Source organism: Eumetopias jubatus, unplaced genomic scaffold (genome assembly GCF_037043125.1).
Source record: "Eumetopias jubatus isolate StellerSeaLion01/CBP00866 unplaced genomic scaffold, mEumJub1_p1.0 scaffold_12, whole genome shotgun sequence".
NCBI lineage: Eukaryota > Metazoa > Chordata > Mammalia > Carnivora > Otariidae > Eumetopias > Eumetopias jubatus.
In genome coordinates, this window is record NW_028274818.1 from 45,592,545 (window position 1) to 45,613,852 (window position 21,308).

Consider the following 21,308-nt stretch of genomic DNA (forward strand, 5'->3'; position numbering starts at 1 on the left):
TTGTGATTAATTGAAATTTTGTCTTGAAGCAGAAAATTGTGAATATAAGCTTTGTGCTTAGAGAATGTGTTTCTATCTGTCGGTATGGGAGGATGTAAACTCTTTGCATCATTAGTGAATTCATTAGATGTGTAATTCTTTGCAAAATATAATAGGTATTTGGTAGAGCATTGAGTGTAGTGTGCATGTGCACGTGTGCGTGCACATGTGTATGTGTTTGGTGGGTGGGTACGGTTTACCATCACTACCAACCAACCAAGGTTTTGTAAAGTATTCTCTTAAGTAACTTCTATACCCACACTTTCAGTTGAAGAACAAAAGGCTCACCAAATGCAGTAGGGCCTTTGGATACATTATCATTTTAAAATTTATTATAGTAAAATATACATAACCAAATTTAGCATTTGAACTATTTTTATGTGTACAAATCAGTGGCATTAAGTACATTCACAGTGTTAGGTACATCACTGTTATCTAGTTTCACAACTTTAAATTCATCATCCCAGACAGAAACTCCCCGTTCCTCTCCCCACTCTCATCCCCCAAGCCCTTGGTAACGTTTATTTTTTCTCTCTTTGAAGTTGACTATCTTAGGCACCTTTTATAAGTGGAATCATATATTTGTCCTTTGTGTCTGTCTGATTTCATTTAGCATGTTTTTAAGGTTCATCCATGTTGTAGGTTTATGTCACATTTTGTTTAACCATTTTTCTTTGGATGGACACAGATTGATGGACACTTTTTGCTGTTTGAATAATGCTACCATGAACATTTTTGTACAAGTATCTGTTTGAATCCCTGTTTTAAATTCTTTTGAGTATATACCTAGAAGCAAGGTTGCTGGAATATACAGTAATTCTATGTTTAATTTTTTGAGGAATCCCAAACCATTTTCCCCAGGGGCTGCACCATTTTATATTCCCACCAGCAATGTACTAGGATTCTAATTTCTCCACATTGTCACCAACACTTGTTATTTTTGTTTTGTTTTGTTTTTAGTAGTTATCCTAATGAGTGTAAGTTGTTATTTCATTGTGGTTTTGAATTACATTTCCCTAATGGCTTGTGATACTAACTAAACATCTTTTCATGTGTTTACTGGCTATATGTATATCTTCTATGAAAAAATGTCTATTTAAGTCTTGCTCATTTTTAATTGGGTGGTGGTTTGTTGCGTTGGAGTTTTTAATCTATTATCAGATGTACAATGTACAAATACTTAGTCCCATTTTGTGGGTTGCCTACTTACTCTTGATGGCGTCCTTTGGTACACAAAATTTCTAATTTTGATGAAGTCTGGTTTGGCTATTTGTGTTGTCGTTGTTGCCTGTGCTTTTTGTGTCCTATCCAAGAAAGCATTACCAAATCCATTGTTAGGAAGATCTTCCTATGTGTTTTCTTCTAAGAGTGGTTTTAGTTCTTTACATTTAGGTATTTGATCTATTTTGAGTTTTGTGCATGGTAAAAGGAAAGGATTCAGTTTTGTTGTTTGCTTTTGGATATCCAGTTTTCCCAGCACCATTTGTTTGAAAAGACATGCTCTTTCTCCATTGCATTGTCTTGGCCCTCTTATGTGAAATTAATTGACCATGTATGCAAGGGTTTATTTCTGGGCTCTGTATTCCATTGATCTATATATATGACTGTCCCTTTGCCAGTAGTACAGTTTCGATTACTGTAGCTTTGCTATAAGTTTTACATTATAATTTTAAATTCTTTGAACCTTTGAAGAAGATCATGTTTCCCTTGTACATTTTAGGAAATTGAGGTTCAGGATTCTGATTTGGATAACTAAACATGAAATAATTGAAATGCTAGATGAGAAAAGGTGTTTTTTTTAAATCCCTCATATTTCTACTTAGAAACACTTTTCTAAAAATAAAATAGAAGCATAGTTTTAAGAAAGGAATATTTGCGTGCAGTTGTTGTCACTATAAAAATTACTTCCTTGAGAATGCTTCTGAATTAATGGAGTAAGGACCTCTGAAAAGCTGTTCTTCCATAAAAGTGATGAGAACACTGTAAAAGTTGTCAAAATCAAGTTTTTCAAAACTAAAACTGAACTAAGGGCTTTCAATAATCTAAATATTTACCAGTAATAACTATAATACAACTTCCATAGCATTATCGATTGCCCTACCCCCTTCCCCCTAGTTCCTGGATAGCCTTGAAAAGGAATAGCCTTGCAACTATGGTAGCAGTGAAAATCAGCAGCCTTGTAACCACTGGAAGGAGCTTAAAGCTCCCTAAAAAGCCCATCCCAGAGAATAATCACTATTTGACTTGTCTGTCCTTCACTGAATAGCTCTATTCCCAGAGCTTGTCTTTACTTGATCTGACTCTCCCCATGTGTTTAGAGCCCCATCTAGAGCCTGTTTGTTTAAAAACCGCTTCAGTTGTTTAACGTAGCAGGTTTTTTTGAGGCAATGATACCAATTGGGACTAAAAAGAAGGTGGCCAAAAAATAAAAGGAAAAGCTGAGGAATGACATGTCCATGTAGGATTTGAAAAGCGTCAGCATATTCCTGTGAATATCGAAGGCAGATGCATGTGCAAGGCTGTATGTGTTCCCAAGTGGAAAAAAACAGGAAGTCACTAATAGCACTTGTGGCACAACGTGAGCCTCTAAGCAAGCAGGAAGTGAAGGCTAAGGTAGAGTTGAAAAACAAAACATAAAACTACATGTTGTGGTGTTGAAGGCTTATCCCAGCACATTTACAGAGTACTTCAAAAAGGCCGAGGGAATTATGTCATTGTTTCAAGGCATTTAAGCATTAGCATTAGCTGACCTCTAAGTCAATGAATTAGAATATAGTGGTCACACATGGCAAAGAATGCAGTGTCTTATTAGAATTAGTCCAAGAAGGTCACTCAGCAAACCACAAACACAACAGACCTTGAGGTGAAAGGGTTCTGTTGTCCAGAGTTGCCTGTATTATTTTAAATGGCTAGTTTCAACAAAAATTTACAATACATGTGAAGAAGCAGGGAAGTGTGAAGATACCCACATGTTGGACTTACTAAACAAAGACTTTGTTAATCTTCTAAAATTGTGTCCAAAGAACTAAAAGAAACCATATCTTAAAAACTAAATATGAGAACAATTTTTCACCAAATAGAGAATAACATTAAAGAGGTAGAAATTATGGTAAAAGAACCATATAGAACTGGATTGAAATAGTACAGTGAAATAAATTCATAAAAAAAATCCTGGGATGCCTGGCTGGCTTAACCAGTAAAGCATGTGATCTTGATCTCGGGTTTGTGAGTTCAAGCCCCACATTGTGCCTAGAGCTTACTTAAAAAAATTAAAAATAGAGGAGCTAACAGATGTGAACTGGTAGAAATATTCAACAAATGTGAACACAGTCCAATTGAGAGTATCCTGTCAGAAAAAGAAATGAAAAAGTGCTGCAGAGACCTGTGGGACACCATCAAGTGTATTAACTTGCATAATGGGAGTCCCAGAAGGAGAGGAAGAAAAGGGGCTCAAAGAGTATTTTAAGAAATAATTGCTAAAAAATTTTAAAATTTGATGAAAACCGTGAACCTGCACATCCAAGAAGCTCAACAAATGCTAAATAAATAAGACGCTTGGAAGCAGCAAGAGGAAAGTAATTCATCACAAGGGATTTTTAATATGATTAATAGCTTCCTTATGTGAAGTCACAGAGGCTAGAAGGTAGTCAATGACAGACATTTAGAGTCATGAAAGAAAAAGTCAACTAAGGGGGGGCGCCTGGGTGGCTCAGTCGGTTAAACATCTGCCTTCGCTCCGTTCATGATCCCAGAGTTTGGGATTGAGCCTGAAGTCAGGCTCCCCACTCAGCAGGGAGACTGCTTCTCCCTCTCCCTCTGTCCCTTCCTCTGCTCTTCTTTCTCTCTCTCTCTCTCTAATAATAATAATAAAAAAAAATCAACCAAGAAATAATCTATATGCAGCACAATTATTCTTTGGAAATGAAAGAAATTGAGGTATTCCCACATGAAAACAACAAATTTGTCTTAAGCATACCTGCTCTTTAAGAAGTACTAAAGGGAGTCACTTAGACAAAAGTGAAAGGACATTAGATAGTAACATGAATCCACACAAGTAAGTAGAACTGGTAAAGTTAACTATGTAATTAAATAAAAAGGAAGGTATAAATGTATTAGCTTGGGTCACAATAACAGAATACCATAGTTTGGATGGCTTAAACATCAGACTTTGTCATAGTTCTGAAGGCTGGGAAGTCCAAGAACAAGGTGTGGATAGGTTGGTTCCAGGAGGTAAGGGCCCTCTACCTGGCTTGCAGATAGATGCCTTCTCACTGTTTCCTCACATGGTAGAGGGAGGAAGAGAGGTCTGGTTTCTTCCTGTTCTTACAAGGACACTAAGGAGGCCCACCTTTATGATTCCATCTAAAACAAATTACCTTCCATAGGCGCATCTTCCAAATGCTACCACATTAGGGTTAGGGCTCACGGGGATTCAAACGTTCAATTATAACTGCTTGTTTACACCTCCGATTTAGAAAGAAAACTATAAAGTAATAAATGTAGAACTGTTGAATGCCTTATGTATAAAGCTGTAATCTGTATGGCATAAAACATCAAGGAGGGAATGGGGCAATATTGGAGCAAAGGTTTTCTAGACTATTGAAATTAAGTTAGTATTAATCTGAACTAGAATATTTCAAATTAAGACGTTAATTGTCATCCCTAACACAACCACTAAGAAAATAAATCCCCCCAAAATATAGTAAAAGAAACAAAATGGCATAGAAAATAACATTTAACACAAAAGAAGGCTGTTGTGGAAGAATAGAGAAATAAGACATAACAAACTCTCAAGATTGTAGGTCTTGTTACCCTTAACTATGTTAGATGTGATTAGACTGTATACTCCATTAAAAGGCAGATATGGCAGATTAAAAACACACATACTTTAGTTTCAGAGAAACAGATTGGTTGAAAGTAATAGAACATAAAACAGTAACCAAAAGAACCCAAGTAGCTATACTAATATCAGACAAAATAGACTTTCAGACAAAAATTGTTAGAGACAGATTGTATTTTATAATGATCCAAGAGTTCGTCAGGAAAATGTAATAATTATAAACATGTATTCAAACAACAGGACCTTAAGATATATTGATGAGGCAAAAACTGGAATAATTGAAGGGAGAAATCAACAATGATAGTTGAAGATGTTAATACGTCTTGTCATAAGGGACAGTTCAACTGGGCAGAATACCAGCAAGGAAATAGAAGACTTGAACAACACACAGTAAAACCAAGTAGACCTAACATACCTGTAGCAAATTTTACACAATAGCAGAACACATGGAATGATCTCCAGGGTGGGCAGGTTTACATCAAACAAGTCTTGGTAAACTTTAAAAAATAACACATGCAGATATGCACAAACACAGCAGCATACTCTGGGTATAATGGAGTAAATTTAGAAATGAATAGAAGGAAATTTGGTTAACTCACAAATGGAAATTAAACAGTAAACCTAGAAAAATAATGTCAGAAAAAGTAAAAAATAAACTAGAAAATACTTTGAAGTGAATGAAAATGATGCAACATTGTCAAATTTACAGAATGAAGCCTAAAGCAGTGCTTAGAGGGAAATTTAGCTGTGGATATGTATATGAACAGAAGATCTCAACATAACCTTCTACCTTAAGACACCGTGAAGAGCAACCGCAAAGCAAAAAGGACTTAAAAAAAAAAAGGTGAAATGGGTAATAGGAAAGCAATAGAGAAGATAAAACTAAAAGCTGGTTCTTTGAAAACAATAAAATTGATAAACTTTTAGACTGATCAAAAACCCAAATACTAAAATCATGAATGAGTAATTACTATCAACATTATAGGAAAAATGATTATAAGGGAATAATAACATCTGTATGCCACAAATTAGATAATCTTGATCAAATGGACAAATTCCTAGAAAGACACAAACTCTAAAATTGGCTCAAGAACAAGTTGAAAATCTGAATAGACCTAGAATAAGAAATTGAATTAGTAATAAGACTTGCCACAAAGAAAAATGCTCAAGCCCAAATATTATACTGGTGAATTCTACCAAATATTTACAGAAAAATTAAAAACCTTTCCTTCATAAGTTCTTCCAAAAAATAAATGAGGCTCATTTTATGAGGCTAGTATTAACTCTGGTACCAAAACCAGACAAGCATCACAAGAAAACTACAGATCATTATCTCGTGAATGCAGAGATTCTGTATTGTCTTTTTACATATAAAAACAAACCCCCCTAACATGCCAAATCCAATAACATAAAAGTTAATATAGGACTTCTTCCAGGAATATGGAGTAGTGTTCTCCCCGAATAGGCTACGGAAAGTAGTCATTGCCAGTGGTTGGGGAAGGAGTGAATAGGGAGTGACTGGTTGCTAATGGGTATGGGTTTCTTTTTGGGGTAATGAAAATTAGTAATTCTAAAATGAGTGGTGATACTTCCACAACTCTATATATTCTAAAATCTCAGAAACCATTCCTTAATACTTTAAAAGGGTGCATTTTATGGTAGGTGCCTTCTCCCTCAGTGAGGTTATTTTTTATTTTTATTTTTTTTCCTTTAAATTTGTTTATTGTTATGTTAATCACCATACATCATTAGTTCTTGATGTAGTGTTCCATGATTCATTGTTTGTGCATAACACCCAGTGCTCCACGCAGAACGTGCCCTCTTTAATACCCACCACCAGGCTAACCCATCCCCCCACCCTCCTCCCCTCAAGAACCCTCAGTTTGTTTTTCAGAGTCCATCTTCTCTCATGGTTCATCTCCCCCTCCGACTTACTCCCCTTCATTCTTCCCCTCCTATCTTCTTCTTTTTCTTTTTTCTTAACATATGTTGCATTATTTGTTTCAGAGGTACATGTCTATGATTCATCAGTCTTACACAATTCACAGCGCTCACCATAGCCCATACCCTCCCCAATGTCTATCACCCAGCCACCCTATCCCTCCCATCCCCCACCACTCCAGCAACCCTCAGTTTGTTTCCTGAGATGAAGAATTCCTCATTGAGGGTATTTTTTAAAACGTAGAAGACAAATGGGTCTTCTGTTAAACTTTTTCTGTCATTTAGCATACTCTGGTCTAACCAGCCTAGCCCTTTGGGCCCAATAAGTACTAGTGTCTAAAGTTGCTTCCAGTTTAAACATTTAATGATGCACTCTAATGCTTATAAATAGAATGTCTTCATATCACAGATTTATTTGGTGTAAAACTATGACCTTTTTGAATATGGCTATATATTTCCTTCGTATTAAAGAAATTCTCCCCAAGTTGCTATACTTTTGGAAATTTAAAGCTAGAAATCACAAATTTCCTTTTCTAATTATAATTAGGAGTTGACTTCAGAAATAAATTAGTTGTATAGCTAAACTGTGGTTATTTTAGCAGATTGTAATTGGAGAGTTCAGTGTTAAGTTACACTAAATTTCAAAGGAACCCCTCAAAATCTTAAGTGATTTTTTTTTCATTATATATATAACATTCACTACCAATTTCCACTTTAGATGGCTGTATTAGTTTGCTAGAGCTGCCGTAACAAGTATCACATAACAAGAGATATTTATTTTCTTACAGTTCTGGAGGCTGGAAATCCAAGATCAAAGGTGGTGGTGTTTCTTTAGAAGCCTCTCTCCTTGGCTTGTAGATGGCATTTTCTCCTTTTGTGTTCAGATGTTGTTCCCCTGTGCATGTGTATGTCTGAGAACACCAGTCATATCAGATCAGGGCCCAACCTCAGTGACCTCATTTAATTCAGATTAACTTTTTAAATACCCTACTTCCAAATACAGCCACATTCTGAGGTACTCAGGGTAGGGCTTAAACATGAGTTTCGGGGAGACAAAAATACCTATTATGGGCCTAGACAAAATTTAGCAGGCAACTCCTAAGGTAAAGATGAAAGTATGCTACTCTGTTACACTAAATTAATCTCTTAGCAAAAAATAAGATGGCTAAATTTTATTTGGTGACCAGTAATAAAAATACACTGAAGGAGGTACTATTGAATTGGCAAAAGATATTTGCTAAAAATGTACTTTTTCTCTTTAGTCTTTGGATTAAAATGTAAACGGCCCAGTTTAAACCAAACCCCATTAAGATGATGCCAAAGGAATAATTTTATTTTTTCAATGAATAAATTTGACAGGTCAAAGGCAAGGATTGTTGAGATAGATAATAGATGTTAGTTGTCAACACCTTGGGAAGGTAGGTGTTTACACACAGATGATGAACAGTTGATGGTAACTGATTTAGGATGAAACAAGATCAAAAACATCACAAAAGCCTTAACAACTGGAGACTTTGACTTACTGGAAAGACGAGTGTGTAAAATGGGTGTGAAAATGAGATAGGTTAATGGTGTGTCTAAGGAGTATTTGGACCCACAGAAACATTCCTTTACCACCAGATCACTATCCACTGATCCAGCAGGAGAGGGGCAGTGAGTTTTCTACAGAAAATGAACCAGAGCTGTGTGAGACTTGGGATACCAGGCATAGTGGAGGGGGCCCCATAATTATGGTGAGATGACTGGTCCCTTCCAACATAAAGTCCCCAGAATGCTGGTGGTGTAGTTTGCAATGATTTTGCTATCAGTCAAAAACTGTGTTCTGGGAAATTCTTGGTGGTAGAAAATGGAAATGAAGCTGGAAGTACTTTCTGCATCTGCATAGATAATTATCGAGTATAAAGTATACTGGTTCAAAGGGTTTCAGATAGAAAATGTATGGTAGACCAGTGGTTAACCATAATTTTGTAATCTGTACCAGAATTTTCTCTGGGACTGCCTTTGGTCAAGTTTACAATTAAACTTTTTTTTTTAAGATTTTATTTATTAGAGCAGAGGGAGAGGGAGAAGCAGACTCCCTGCTGAGCAGAGAGCCTGATGTGGGGCTCCATCCCAGGACGCTGGGATCATGACCTGAGCTGAAGGCAGCCGCTTAACTGACGGAGCCACCCAGGCGCCCTAAACTTTTATGTATGCATTTCCTTTACTAAAGACAGATCACCAAGTGGCTAAAAGCAAGGGCACTGAGGTGAGCCTGATATGGATCCTGGCTCTTTCACTTGCCAGTTTTAGAATGGCATTGGATAAATTAATCTTGCTTAGCCTTGCTATAAATTATAGGATATAATCTATGTGAAAACAACACTGTGTTGTTCTAAGTCTCATATAAATAATGTTATTGCAATTAATATGCCACTACCTAGGAAATGTTTTAATTTGGCAAATTTTATTCTCTGGCCTACCTGATCTAAAATTCTCATTCCATTTCAATCGCATAAAATAGGTTGAAGAGGTTTGCAGTTTGGGGATTTCAAATATACAGTTTACTCACATTTTAAAGTTAACAGTTTTGTCTCTTCAGAGCTGGTAAAGGATCTTTGGACTAGAAGAGGGGTTCTTTCTGGGTGGGGAAAGGATGACAGCAAAGAAAGGGATCATATGGCTGTGGATGACAAGGCCTTATAGATAAATGTATAAATGTAGACACTTTTTTTTTTTTTAAGATGTTGAGCCTTTGTAACCTCTTGTGGGCTTTGTGAATTCCCTAATGAGGGAAAGTCATTCTGTGTGGAGACTAAAATTGTGAGATGTTCACTTTTCAACCTCCCCTGTAGCTTTTTTTTTTTTTTTTTAAGATTTTATTTGAGAGAGAATGAGAGAGGGAGAACACGAGAGGGGGGGAGGGTCCGAGGGAGAAGCAGACTCCCCGCTGAGCGGGGAGCGGGATGTGGAACTCGATCCCGGGACTCTGGGATTATGACCCGAGCCAAAGGCAGTCGCTTAACCAACTGAGCCACCCAGGCGCCCCCCTCCCCTGTAGCTTTAAGGCCGAGATACTGGATAAGAAAGTTTGCTCCTGTGAATTGGCTGAATTTGCTATGTTGCTGTCTTTCAAGCAAGAGTAGAGACGCTGGTCAGGAAACAGGAGCATTCTTTCTTTTCTTTTTTAAGATTTTATTTGAGAGAGAGCGAGCACAAGCAGAGTGAACAGCAGAGGGAGAGGGAGAAGCAGGGAGCCTGATGCGGGGCTCCACCTCAGGACCCTGGGATCATGACCTGAGCTGAAGGCAGACGCTTAACGACTGAGCCACCCAGGCGCCCCAAACAGGAGTACTTTGAAAATTGGAATAAGAATTTTGGAAAGGTTTAGATGAATGACTATCCTAAATCTTAAACTCCACTGAGCCTCACTTAAAATGGAAGAAAGCTCTTAGATGTCTGCTGCTTTGGCATATGACCTCTAACCTCACTAATTTACAGAATTCCCTTGGAAAAAGCAGCCCATCTGCTGTACCCTTACAGTCCTTTACTGCCTGCAGGATATAATTAGAGTCAGATCCCAGCATGTCCTTGGGAACAAGTACAGAGTGTGACCTGAAAAAATGCTGTTTTGATCAAATATACTAATGGTATGTGGAGTATACCTGTGTAATAGGTTATGTTGGATCTTGTAGGAACGTAATTTTAAATTGGGTTAAATTATTGATAAGAATACACTTGTACCAGAAATTTTGGCTCAGTTTGTCAGCTTGAACAGCAGGATGTCACTCTGTTTACTTGGTTGAAAGAAAAACTCAGCATTGGCTCATCTAAATTGAAGGTAAGATGCTAGAAATTCTTTGATATAATGTAGAGAAAGGAAATCAAAGACTTAGAGGAATGTTGGAGAGAATGGAGAGGTGATCTCACTGTCTCACTATATATCCTATGAGAGCCTGGTTAACTCTTTACATAGGCGTTGGGAAATACGGTGGTGAGCAGAGCATCCTTGAAGAGCTTTATAGGATGTCGATTGGCCAGGGATGCTGTGGAAGATGCTTCTGTTGCAGTGGCCCTTTTTCAGTGGGCATTGCCCAGGCAGCACTTTGTCAGAAACCTAGTTCCCTTAACTGCTAGACCAGAAAGGTGGACATAATTTTAGTTGCTGTAATAGGCAGTAAGACTGACAGGATGATCAGTATAGTCCAACAGGGATTTTTTTGGTCTTGGCTAATTGGTCATGTGAGTCAAAGGGCCAGTATGGTCCTATTTGATTTATATAACTGAAAACTACAGGTCTAACCTGAGCCACTATGTTTTTAAATTATTTTTAAAAAATATTTAAATTCAGTTAAAATATAATGTATTATTAGTTTCAGAGGTAGAGTTCAGTGACTCATCAGTCTTTTGTAATACCCAGTGGTCATTACATCACGTGCCTTTTTTTTTAAAAGATTTTATTTATTTGAGAGAATGAGATAGAATGAGCATGAGAGGGGGGAGGGTCAGAGGGAGAAGCAGACTCCCTGCTGAGCAGGGAGCCCGATGCGGGACTCGATCCCAGGACTCCAGGATCATGACCTGAGCCGAAGGCAGTCGCTTAACGAACTGAGCCACCCAGGCTCCCCTTCTTAATGTCATCACCCAGTTACCCCATCCCCCACCCACCTCCCCCTCCAGCAACCGTTTGTTTCCTATGATTAAGAGTCTCTTAAGGTTTGTCTCCGTCTTTGATTTTGTCTTATTTTTTCCTCTCTTCCCCTATGATCCTGGTTTGTTTCTTAAATTTCACAAGTGAGATCATATGATCATTGTCTTTCTCTGACTTATTTTGCTTAGCATAATACCCTCTAGTTCCATCCATGTCATTGCAAATGGCAAGATTTCATTTTTTTGATGGCTGAGTAGTATTCCATTGTGTGTATGTGTGTGTGTGTATATATATACACACACACCCCCATCTTTTTTTTTTTTTAAGATTTATTTGTCAGAAGAAGAGAGAGCAAGCACAAGCAGGGGGAGCGGCAGGCAGAGGGAGAAGCAGCTCCCTGTGTAGCAAGGAGCCCGATGCTGGACTTAATCCCAGGATACTGGGATCGTGACCTGAGCCACCCAGGCGTCCCCATACCACATCTTCTTTATCCATTTATCTGTCGATGGAGATCTGGAACCATTGTATTAGTCATGATCCCTTAGCAATTCCCAGGGCTGATTTAATTCATATTCCCAGAGCACTTTGGTGTAAAGGACCCTGCCATAACATCACAAAGATGTAATATGTATCTTCCTCTTAGCCTTCTCCAAAGTAACTTGTGGCCATTTAGCAGAACAATAATGCACTGAGGAAAGAGATTCCTAGGCCTTTGGGATTACTAAACTGGTCTCCAGTTCTTTCTGGAAACCAGAACATCATCATACATTTGTTCAGAGTGGAGTCTTGACTGAACTCAAGTGATAAATGGAGTTTTAATGCAATTCTACCACACTGGCTCCCAAACCAATTTCTTCTTTCCTTCTCCTACTATATCCCAAGTGTATGGTTAGAGTAGTAATGTAAGCGACTAGCAGAGTCAACACACTGGTTTCCTGATGGTAGAGTAAAAACTGGTTTCTTGTGTTAATCAAATTTTAATGGAGGGATACATTCATGTTACTTTACAATGCAGTCAACATTTGTGTGTCCTAAGCTAATACAGTTGTTATGGAAAGGAATAAGGTGCTAATGTGGCATTTGGAATTTTAAAATTATTTCCTCTGTAGGTTGATATGTTACCTTAACAGAGTTCTTAAAACTACTTCCCACCATACCTTCTTTGGAAAATATGTGTATGTGAAATTAATAGATGTATTTTAAATAACAGTAATTAATATATCAAATTAGGCTCCTGGCATAAAACCCAACTTTATCACTGATCAAAATGTTATGCTGATAAGCATTTAGCAAACTTTGATAATTCAATTTAACAATATGTACTAAATCAGATGGTCCACGTGCTGGTTTGAATTCTGGATTTATAGTAATTTTTAACTACATAAACCAAAGTAACTAGTAACTTTTATTTCTTTTTGTGCTCATTTGTGAGTAATAATTTGAATTGGCAGGAATTAGTTGTTTTTTTAAGAATTAATTTGCGAGAGAGAGAATGAGAGAGAGCATGAGAGGGAGGAGGGTCAGAGGGAGAAGAAGCAGACTCCCTGCTGAGCAGGGAGCCTGATGTGGGACTCGATTCCAGGACTCCAGGATCATGACCTGAGCCGAAGGCAGTTGCTTAACCAACTGAGCCACCCAGGCGCCCAGGAACTAGTTTTTTTATGGTCATTATAGAAACTAACTTGCATTTCACCTATTCCTTTAAATAAAACATGATTCTGTTAATGGGAGAAAAGAAATATTCTGCTAGAACTATGCTGTAATAACAGATTTTTTTTATTTCTGCTAATATACTGTGTTAACCTCACTCCCTGGATTTTTGTGTATGTCATGGGTGTTTTTTTTTTTTTAAGATTTTATTTTATCTGAGAGAGAGAGCAAGCATGAGCGGGAGGGCACGGAGAGGGAGAGGGAGGGGCAGGTTCCCAGCTGAGCAGGGACCATGATGTGGGGCTCGGTCCCAGGACCCTGGGATCATGACCTGAGCCAAAGGCAGACGCTTAACTGACTGAGTCACCCAGGCGTCCTTGCTTTTTTTCTTATATAGTGTTTTAAGATCTTTGTTCTAACTCCCTCTTCCATCCCCCCAGCCAATAATACTTGTAAAAAGTTACTTCCTCTAAGAAATACTTAAGGGGAAACAGGGATTAAGTCCTTGAGAAAAACCTAAACTTTATACCAAGTCCTTTTATCCAAACTCTTACATTCAAATGAAGCAAAAACAATATTTATTAATGGAGTTTCTACCAATTTTCATAGTCATGTTAGCCTGGGCTACTTATACAAAAAAAAAAAAAAGCACATACACACACCGAAAACAAATCTATCCCTCCCCACCCCCCCAAAAATCCTCACTTCAAAAGTTCATACGCTGACAAGTTTTACTTCTGAGAGGTAGCACAACCAAATGAATATTGTACGTGCATTAACTGAGGCACTTGAGATCACCCAATTTTACAGTAAAAACTCTCTTCAGAATTTCAGTGCTTATGAACAATTATATTAGAACAGTGGTCTCAATTTACTTTGACAAAATCATACTCTGACTTGAGTCATCTAGACCTAACTTATAAGAAAAATGTATTTCTATCTCAGGCAAGTACTTAAATTCTCAAAAGCTAGTAGTAAGTTAAAAAATGGAAAGAAGTATGATTTCTTAAAATTGGGAACACATTTTAGCTTTGTAATTGTGAGATAGCATTAGTGATGTGAAAGGACATTGTTCTATTCAGGGTAATTTTATATGTAAAAGGCTTCTGGCTTCATTTTGTGTGCTACAAACAAAAACAAAGATGAATCACCTTAAGTAGACGTGTGATTAAGAACAGTCAAGGATGGCTTCCATAACAGACCTAAAATTCCAAACACTTTGCAAGGGCAAGTTTTCTGCATTACTAAATGGTGGGGTGATCTCAGTCATAAACCTGGCTTCATATGAAATGTTTTCATTAAAATTTTTAAGTTTTCTTTACAGTAAGAAAAACCTGGAAAGCGTAGCTCCCAAACTAAGTTAGAAACTGCTAATTTTCTGAATGAAAACAGCACTGTTTTTTATTTTTACACCACTGAATTAAAAGAATAGAAAAAGAACTACAGTTGGTATAGAGAACTATGAGGGCATCTATACGGACATCTGAATAACTCCTCTCCATTTACCATCTTCCGCAACTGTCTGCCTCTGCTTTGTCATTCACTGACATTTCAACCCTGTCAGCTACTGTATCTTCGGACGCTGACTGGACATGGCCCTCCGACTGTCCTCCAGTGTAGGTAGGGGTGCTGTACTTTAAAAGGATTGATTTAAACTGCATCAGGGGTGCATCTGTACGAACACCCATTGGGTCAAAATGAGTTCGGCTTACTCGAAAGCCTGCTTGAGAAAGATAGCACAAAAACTTTTTTAACCTGCAGCAAGGAAAGGGAAAAAAAAATGAGATTCTGTATCTTATTTAAATCATAATGTCATTAAAATATGAAATATATATTTTGCCATTCACTGGCTGTCTTACTTTGGCATATTCATTCCTTTAATGCTGTGTCTGTGGATGTTGTAATAAAAGGGAGGATGTTCAGTACTGACATCAGTCTTTTGCCTTTTGGCTAAAGTTGTGATTGTTTCATTACCTTTTCTCTTTCCTGAAACACATATACACAAAATCAGATATAATACCTTTATAATGACTATTTTTAGCCTGATATTTTTTATCATGAAAGGTTTAAATGTTGGTCAGTCTTAGAATAATAATTTTAGAGCTATAGAACTCACAGAGATTAGTCTAATTCCCTTAATCTATATATAAAAAAGGCTCAGAGACTTTAAAGATTTTAAAACTTACGTTTTACCTTACTCTAAAGAGGATTTAAGACACTTTTGCTGAAGGTGAGTGGCCTGGCTGAAGTTATACAATAAACAGAAGTAAAATGATGCTCTTAAATCTAACGCTTTTTGCAATGTACCATAACCTTTTCCCTCCAACAGAGAAATTAAGTAGAAGAATCATTTTAGGTAATTTGAATGTTAGAAAACTAGTTGAAGATGCCAACTGAACATGACTCTTGGAAAGAGCATATAGTAGTTATTAAACCATATATATTTTTTTAAAGATTTACTGGAGAGAGAGCAGGGGGAGGGGCTGAGAGAATCTCAAGCAGACTTCATGCTGAATGTGGAGCCTGACATGGGGCTCGATCTCATGACCCTGAGATGATGACCTAAGCCAAAACCAAGAGTCAGACACTCAACCCACTGAGCCACCCAGGCGCCCCCTAAGTTGTCTTTTAAAAAGCAAAACAAAACCTTAGACATTAAGGCACTGACATTTTATATAAATCTTAAAATCCTTTTGAAAGGAAATCTGCAGTGCCTCATATAACCGTATTTTAAAGTGTACATGCACACATCTGAAATTATAAGGCCATACAGTAAATTCTTATGGCTAGGGAACAGGGTTGTCTAGTTAATTAATGGAATTATTATAAATCATATGTTGAGGGATGCTTGGTTTGCTCAGTTAAGCGTCTGCCTTTGGCTCAGGTCATGATCTCCAGGTATTGGGATAGAGCCCAGCATCAGGTTTCCTGCTCAGCGGGGAGTCTGCTGCTCTCTTTCTCCCTCTGCTTGTTCTCTGAACAAACAACTAAATACATACATAAAATCTTAAAAATAATAAATCATATGCTGATGAGAAAGTTTAAAGAATTAGAATAATTAATCTTTATAGCTATCAAATATAATTTGGTCTCAGTTTGGTTCACATGGTTCTTCAAGGTCCTACAGTTCTTTCAAGGGGATCACCATATATTAGAGATGTGAACAAGTACATGTTAATAGAAATTGTGAACAGTGCAAATGCCAGATAAACAAGTTTTACTATAATTAGATTGTCCGTATAACGAAAAAGCATTTTAGAGTAGGCCACCAAAGCAATCTCTTCTCTTCCTGCCCTTTTACTGTGTTTTTGTACTGATAGATACATATTTACATATATACACACACATACATACATACCTTGTGCAGTGTAATTATCTGTTGTGGTATCATCTGTAGTTTTAATAAACACACCATATTCTTCTAAAATAAAACAAATGGGAATAACAAAATATTTTACAGGATAACATTAAGCAACAATTCAAAGTTTAAATAAAAGCTTATTAAATTCTATAAATTCTATCCATATTGCTTTTATGAAATATGAGACTGTGTAAAAAAATTGTAAGAATTTTTTTTTAACCATCTAACAATAACTGCTGCTTCTAACGACTTAGGAGAATACTAGAATGTCTAATAGTTCCACCCTTTTATCAACAGCCCAATAAAACTACAAAAGCCTATTTATACTAAAGAGAAAATAAAGGACAAAAAACAGCTTTAATGAGTAGTAAGTGTAAACAGCCTCCGTGTCTCAGTGGATATTATGAAATTTTGGCCACACTACTCTCAGAATTACCTATGGTTTCTCTTTCTAGAAAGCAGATACAGGGTAATAAAATCACAACAGACTTTTAGTTTTTTTAATCTACTAAAATTAGGGGAAAAGTATGTATATACACGTATCAATAAAATTGTTAATTCATTCAGGCCTTGAATATAAGTTAATCACCTTGCTTGTTGAGATTTGAAGGTGCATGAACTGAAAACTGACTTTGAGGAGTACACTCTGATTCAAAGATTAATGTCTTTATTAGGGTCTGAATGTCATCTAAACCATGGTGAAAAGATTCAAATAGCATTCTTTTGAGGAATCCAGTATTGAAAAGGGAACTTGACCTGAAAAAAAGAAAATATAGAGAACTGAGTATGAGAAATGTCTATTAAAAAAGTATAATTTAACTACAACTAAGATATTAATTACAGGATGGAGTAAATACTGAAATTAAAAAAATTTCTATTTTCCCACTCCTTTTATCATGTTAGTTCTCTAAATTAATGGGATTATTCATGGAAATTTCATTCAAAGTAAATCAACAAAGAATTTATTGAACTCTCATATACAGTGTAAGGTATATATAGCCCTGTGGTACATGGGGACGTGTGGGATATACCAAAGTATAAAATAGTGTTTGCCCTATAAAAGCCTATGAATCTAGACAGGCACATAGTGTGATACAGAAGTTTTCATAAAGCATATTCCTTTCAGTAAAATCTTAATCCATTGTGTACATGTAGGGTGGGGTGGGCAGGAGTAGATATAGGAGAATGAGATGTTGTAATGGTGATTTTGTTAAAAACATGGCACAAGGGTAAGTCTGATAAAACCTTGATTCTCGGGGCGCCTGGGTGGCTCAGATGGTTAAACGTCTGCCTTTGGCTCAGGTCATGATCCCAGGGTCATGGGATCGAGCCCCACATCGGGCTCCTGGCTCAGCAAGGAGCCTGGTTCTCCCTCTGCCTCTCTCCCTGCTCTTGCTTTCTCTCTATCTCTGTGTCTCAAATGAATAAATAAAATCTTTAAAAAAAAAAAAAAAAACCTTGATTCTCATCCTGGCTCCACCACTTCTACCTATGTAATCTTGAGTAATTAGTGCTTTTGAGTCTTATTCCTCATCATAAAATAGAAAAACGTCTCAGAATTGTTATGGGAATTAATGAGATAGCACACATAAAATCATTAGTCCAAAGTATATCCTCAATGAAAGATATTAGGCTAGCAAATATATAGAAAAGGATATACGATTTTAAAGTGTCAAACGAATGATCAATGTAAGATTTACTAAAATGGAATTTTGAGATAATTTTGGGTTAAAGCATTGAAGAGAGACTTCATGAAGAACACACTTTTTTTTAAAGATTTTATTTATTTATTTGACAGAGACCGAGTGGAAGAGGAAGAAGCAGGCTTCCTGTGGAGCAGGGAGCCCGATGCGGGGCTTGATCCCAGGGCCCTGGGATCATGACCTGAGCCAAAGGCAGATGCTTAACGACTGAGACACCCAGGTGCCCCAAGGAACACAATTTTAATTGGAACTGGAGAAAGGGGAAGAGACTGCATGAGAGTAAAGACATGAACAGTGGTTTTGAGTGAGGAAATCCTATGACATGGCTTACAACTCGGTGCTGGAATCAAAAAACCTGAGTTCTGGCCTTGCCTGTACTAATTTTGGGGGGTCAGTTTCAGCCAGCACTTAAAAACTGCCATAATCTTCTCATCTGTAAAATGAGGGAGGTGGGCTAGATCTTCCATCTGGATCCAGCAACTTGCTAATTTCCCCAGTTCTGAGATCAGGAGATTAAGAACAACATATAGCAGGTGCTATAGGAAAGGTTAAGTCATTCTTAGTTTAAGAATATGTACATGAGATAAAGATAAAATAATGGGCATCAGTACAAACATTTACCATTTGAGTTAATTTTTAGGTTTAGTGGATGACTAAACCTTGAACTTATAAACAAGGTAGAAATCTGCAATGATTCTTGTCACGGTATTGTTAGGAATTCCAAATTTCTATCGGAATCTCTAGTAACAACCTGAAAGTAAGGATTCTGATTAAAAACAATTCAACTTTAAGTCACTAAAAACACAACAGCTAGTTTACTAATGATGCAAAAACACAAATATTTGCAGCTGAGTCCCATCTAAATAGCTTTACCTAAAACAAAGGCAGACATTTACTTTCACAAGCCCTTCTCACTTAAAACTACTTTCTTGAAGACCTCTCTTATTAGTTGACTCTTCTATAAAAAGTTATGGTGATTACTTCATAATCACACCCTAGTTCTACAAACTCAACTGAAAAAAGCCTCATTCTTATCATTCAGAAATGAATTATCTACTTTGCAGATCAGCCAGGCTTCTCTCTTTGATCCCACTGTCTCTTAGCACTATTGCAAACTTGTGAGAATAATGGTATAGAAAAATCTGAAAACAAAAAACACCTCAGGTTCATAGGGGTAGAAGAGTCCTAATTATTTGACTAGACTTAAAAATTAAATTGAAATTTGCTTGTCTTTTACTACACATAATCAAAAATCAATCAAATCAATATATAAATCAATTTTGGATACAGATCTTCCTCAACCTACGATGGAATTATGTAAACCCAGGTAAGCTGAAAATGTCTTAAATTGAAAATGCATTTAATAGGGCGCCTGGGTGGCTCCGTCAGTTAAGCATCTGCCTTCGGCTTGGGTCATGATCCCAGCCAGACTCCTGGGATGGAGTCCCGCATTGGGCTCCTTGCTCAGCCGGGAGCCTGCTTCTCCCTCTCCCTCTGCCCCTCCTCCCTGCTTGTGCGCTCGCTCTCTCAAATAAAATCTTAAAAATATTTAATAGACTAACTGAACATCACAGCCTAGCCTAATCCACCTTAAACGTGCTCAGAAAACACTTTAATTAGCAAACAGTTGGGCAAAATCATCTAGCACAAAGCCCATTTTATAAAAAAATATTGACTAGTTCATGTAATTTACTGAATATTATACTGAAAGTGAAAAACTAAATGGTTGTAAGTGTACTGGTTGTTGACCCTCATGACTTGACTGGCTTCCTGTTACTGCCCAATATCATGAGAGAAGACTATCGCATTTTGCTAAGCTTAGGAAAATTTCAAAATTTGAAATCCACTTTCTGTTGAATGTGTACTGCCTCTGCACCACTATAAAGTCGAAAAATCCCAAGTTGGGGACCATCTGTATATTACTATGCTTAAGCACATACCATAGTGGTCCAAGTTCTATCGCTGTCTTTCCAGGCATGCTTCCATGACAGTTACAGGGCAGCTGTCTATATGGGTTTTCTGTGAAAATATTATAAAAAGAGAAATCAAAGGAGAAATGACAATGTAAACAGTAATTGTTATATTTATAATAATTTGCAGCCACTACATAATGAGGATCTACTATGTGCCAGGTATTATGCTAAGTATTTTATATGCAGTTAAAAAATTTAATCCTTACAACTCTCTGAAGCAGACACTGTTAAAATCTCAATTATCCAGACCAGACAATTAAAGCTTAAGAGAAGTCACAGAAATCCATGTCAAATGGCTTATTAGTGGCATAATTTTACTAGCTTTTAGTCACTATGCTACATGAAGTAATTTAAGTAGGAGAAAATCTTCAAAAGTCCACAAGATATCCATTTAAAATCACCTGATGGGGGTATAATTTACATGCAATAAAATGTATGCATGTTATGTGAAAAGGTTGATGAGTTTTAAGAAATGTATAAAGCCATGTAACCAACATCCCATCAAAATAAAGACATTTCTCATTAGTTACTTCTTCTGCAAAGGGGAAGAAAACAAATGACTCCCTAGGCTTGATTCATATTCAGCCTAGATATATAAATATATCTAATACAGGCTAGAAGAATCTTAATTCAGTTTAAAAGATCAGTGAGAGGCCTGATATAATCCCAAGGAAATTGAGTAAGTATTACCATTATTCTTAGTTTCCAAAATGGGGCAATATCCTACTATGGACTGTTTGGTTCACTAAGCCCTAGAACAGTTATTTTAAATCACACTCTCCCACTAATTTCCCTCAGGCCATTCTTGGGTTATTATTCACTTTCTTGAAATGGCCTGATATGATCAATCAGTCCTAGATATATCCAGAACTCAGAATTATGGTGGTAGGGATAAAGGTCTATATAGCCTACTGCTATTGGACATCACTGTTATTCAATGTAATTAAATGGGATAATGCACAGATGTGAGATCTTATTTTTGATTTACTTGAAGGCTTCTTCCTTCACTGTTTTTACGAGATCTACTTTTCAGTATTATTTAACTCTAAGCCTTAAAGAAGGGTGTGGCTATCATTAATATTAGATTTGTTAAGAACTATGTTCCTCCAACATTATGTGAATATATTCAAGAAGTCTTCCCTGGAACCATTAAATAAGTAAATTATAATAC

The 21,308-nt window shown here is 36.9% G+C and overlaps 1 protein-coding gene across 2 annotated transcripts in view; it reads right to left on the minus strand.

Moving 5' to 3' along the window:
- Positions 1–13,661: 13,661 nt before the first annotated feature.
- Positions 13,662–21,308, minus strand: part of TRMT1L (tRNA methyltransferase 1L) — a 51,947-nt gene continuing 44,300 nt past the window's right edge. For both annotated transcript variants that reach the window (XM_028121548.1, XM_028121547.1), the window contains 5 exons: positions 20,105–20,183; positions 17,051–17,217; positions 16,459–16,521; positions 14,960–15,086; positions 13,662–14,855 (listed from right to left, as the gene is read on the minus strand). In XM_028121548.1, coding sequence (XP_027977349.1) covers positions 14,603–14,855; positions 14,960–15,086; positions 16,459–16,521; positions 17,051–17,217; positions 20,105–20,183 — 689 coding nt within the window. In that variant the 3' untranslated portion in view covers positions 13,662–14,602. The remainder of the gene's footprint in view (positions 14,856–14,959; positions 15,087–16,458; positions 16,522–17,050; positions 17,218–20,104; positions 20,184–21,308) is intronic.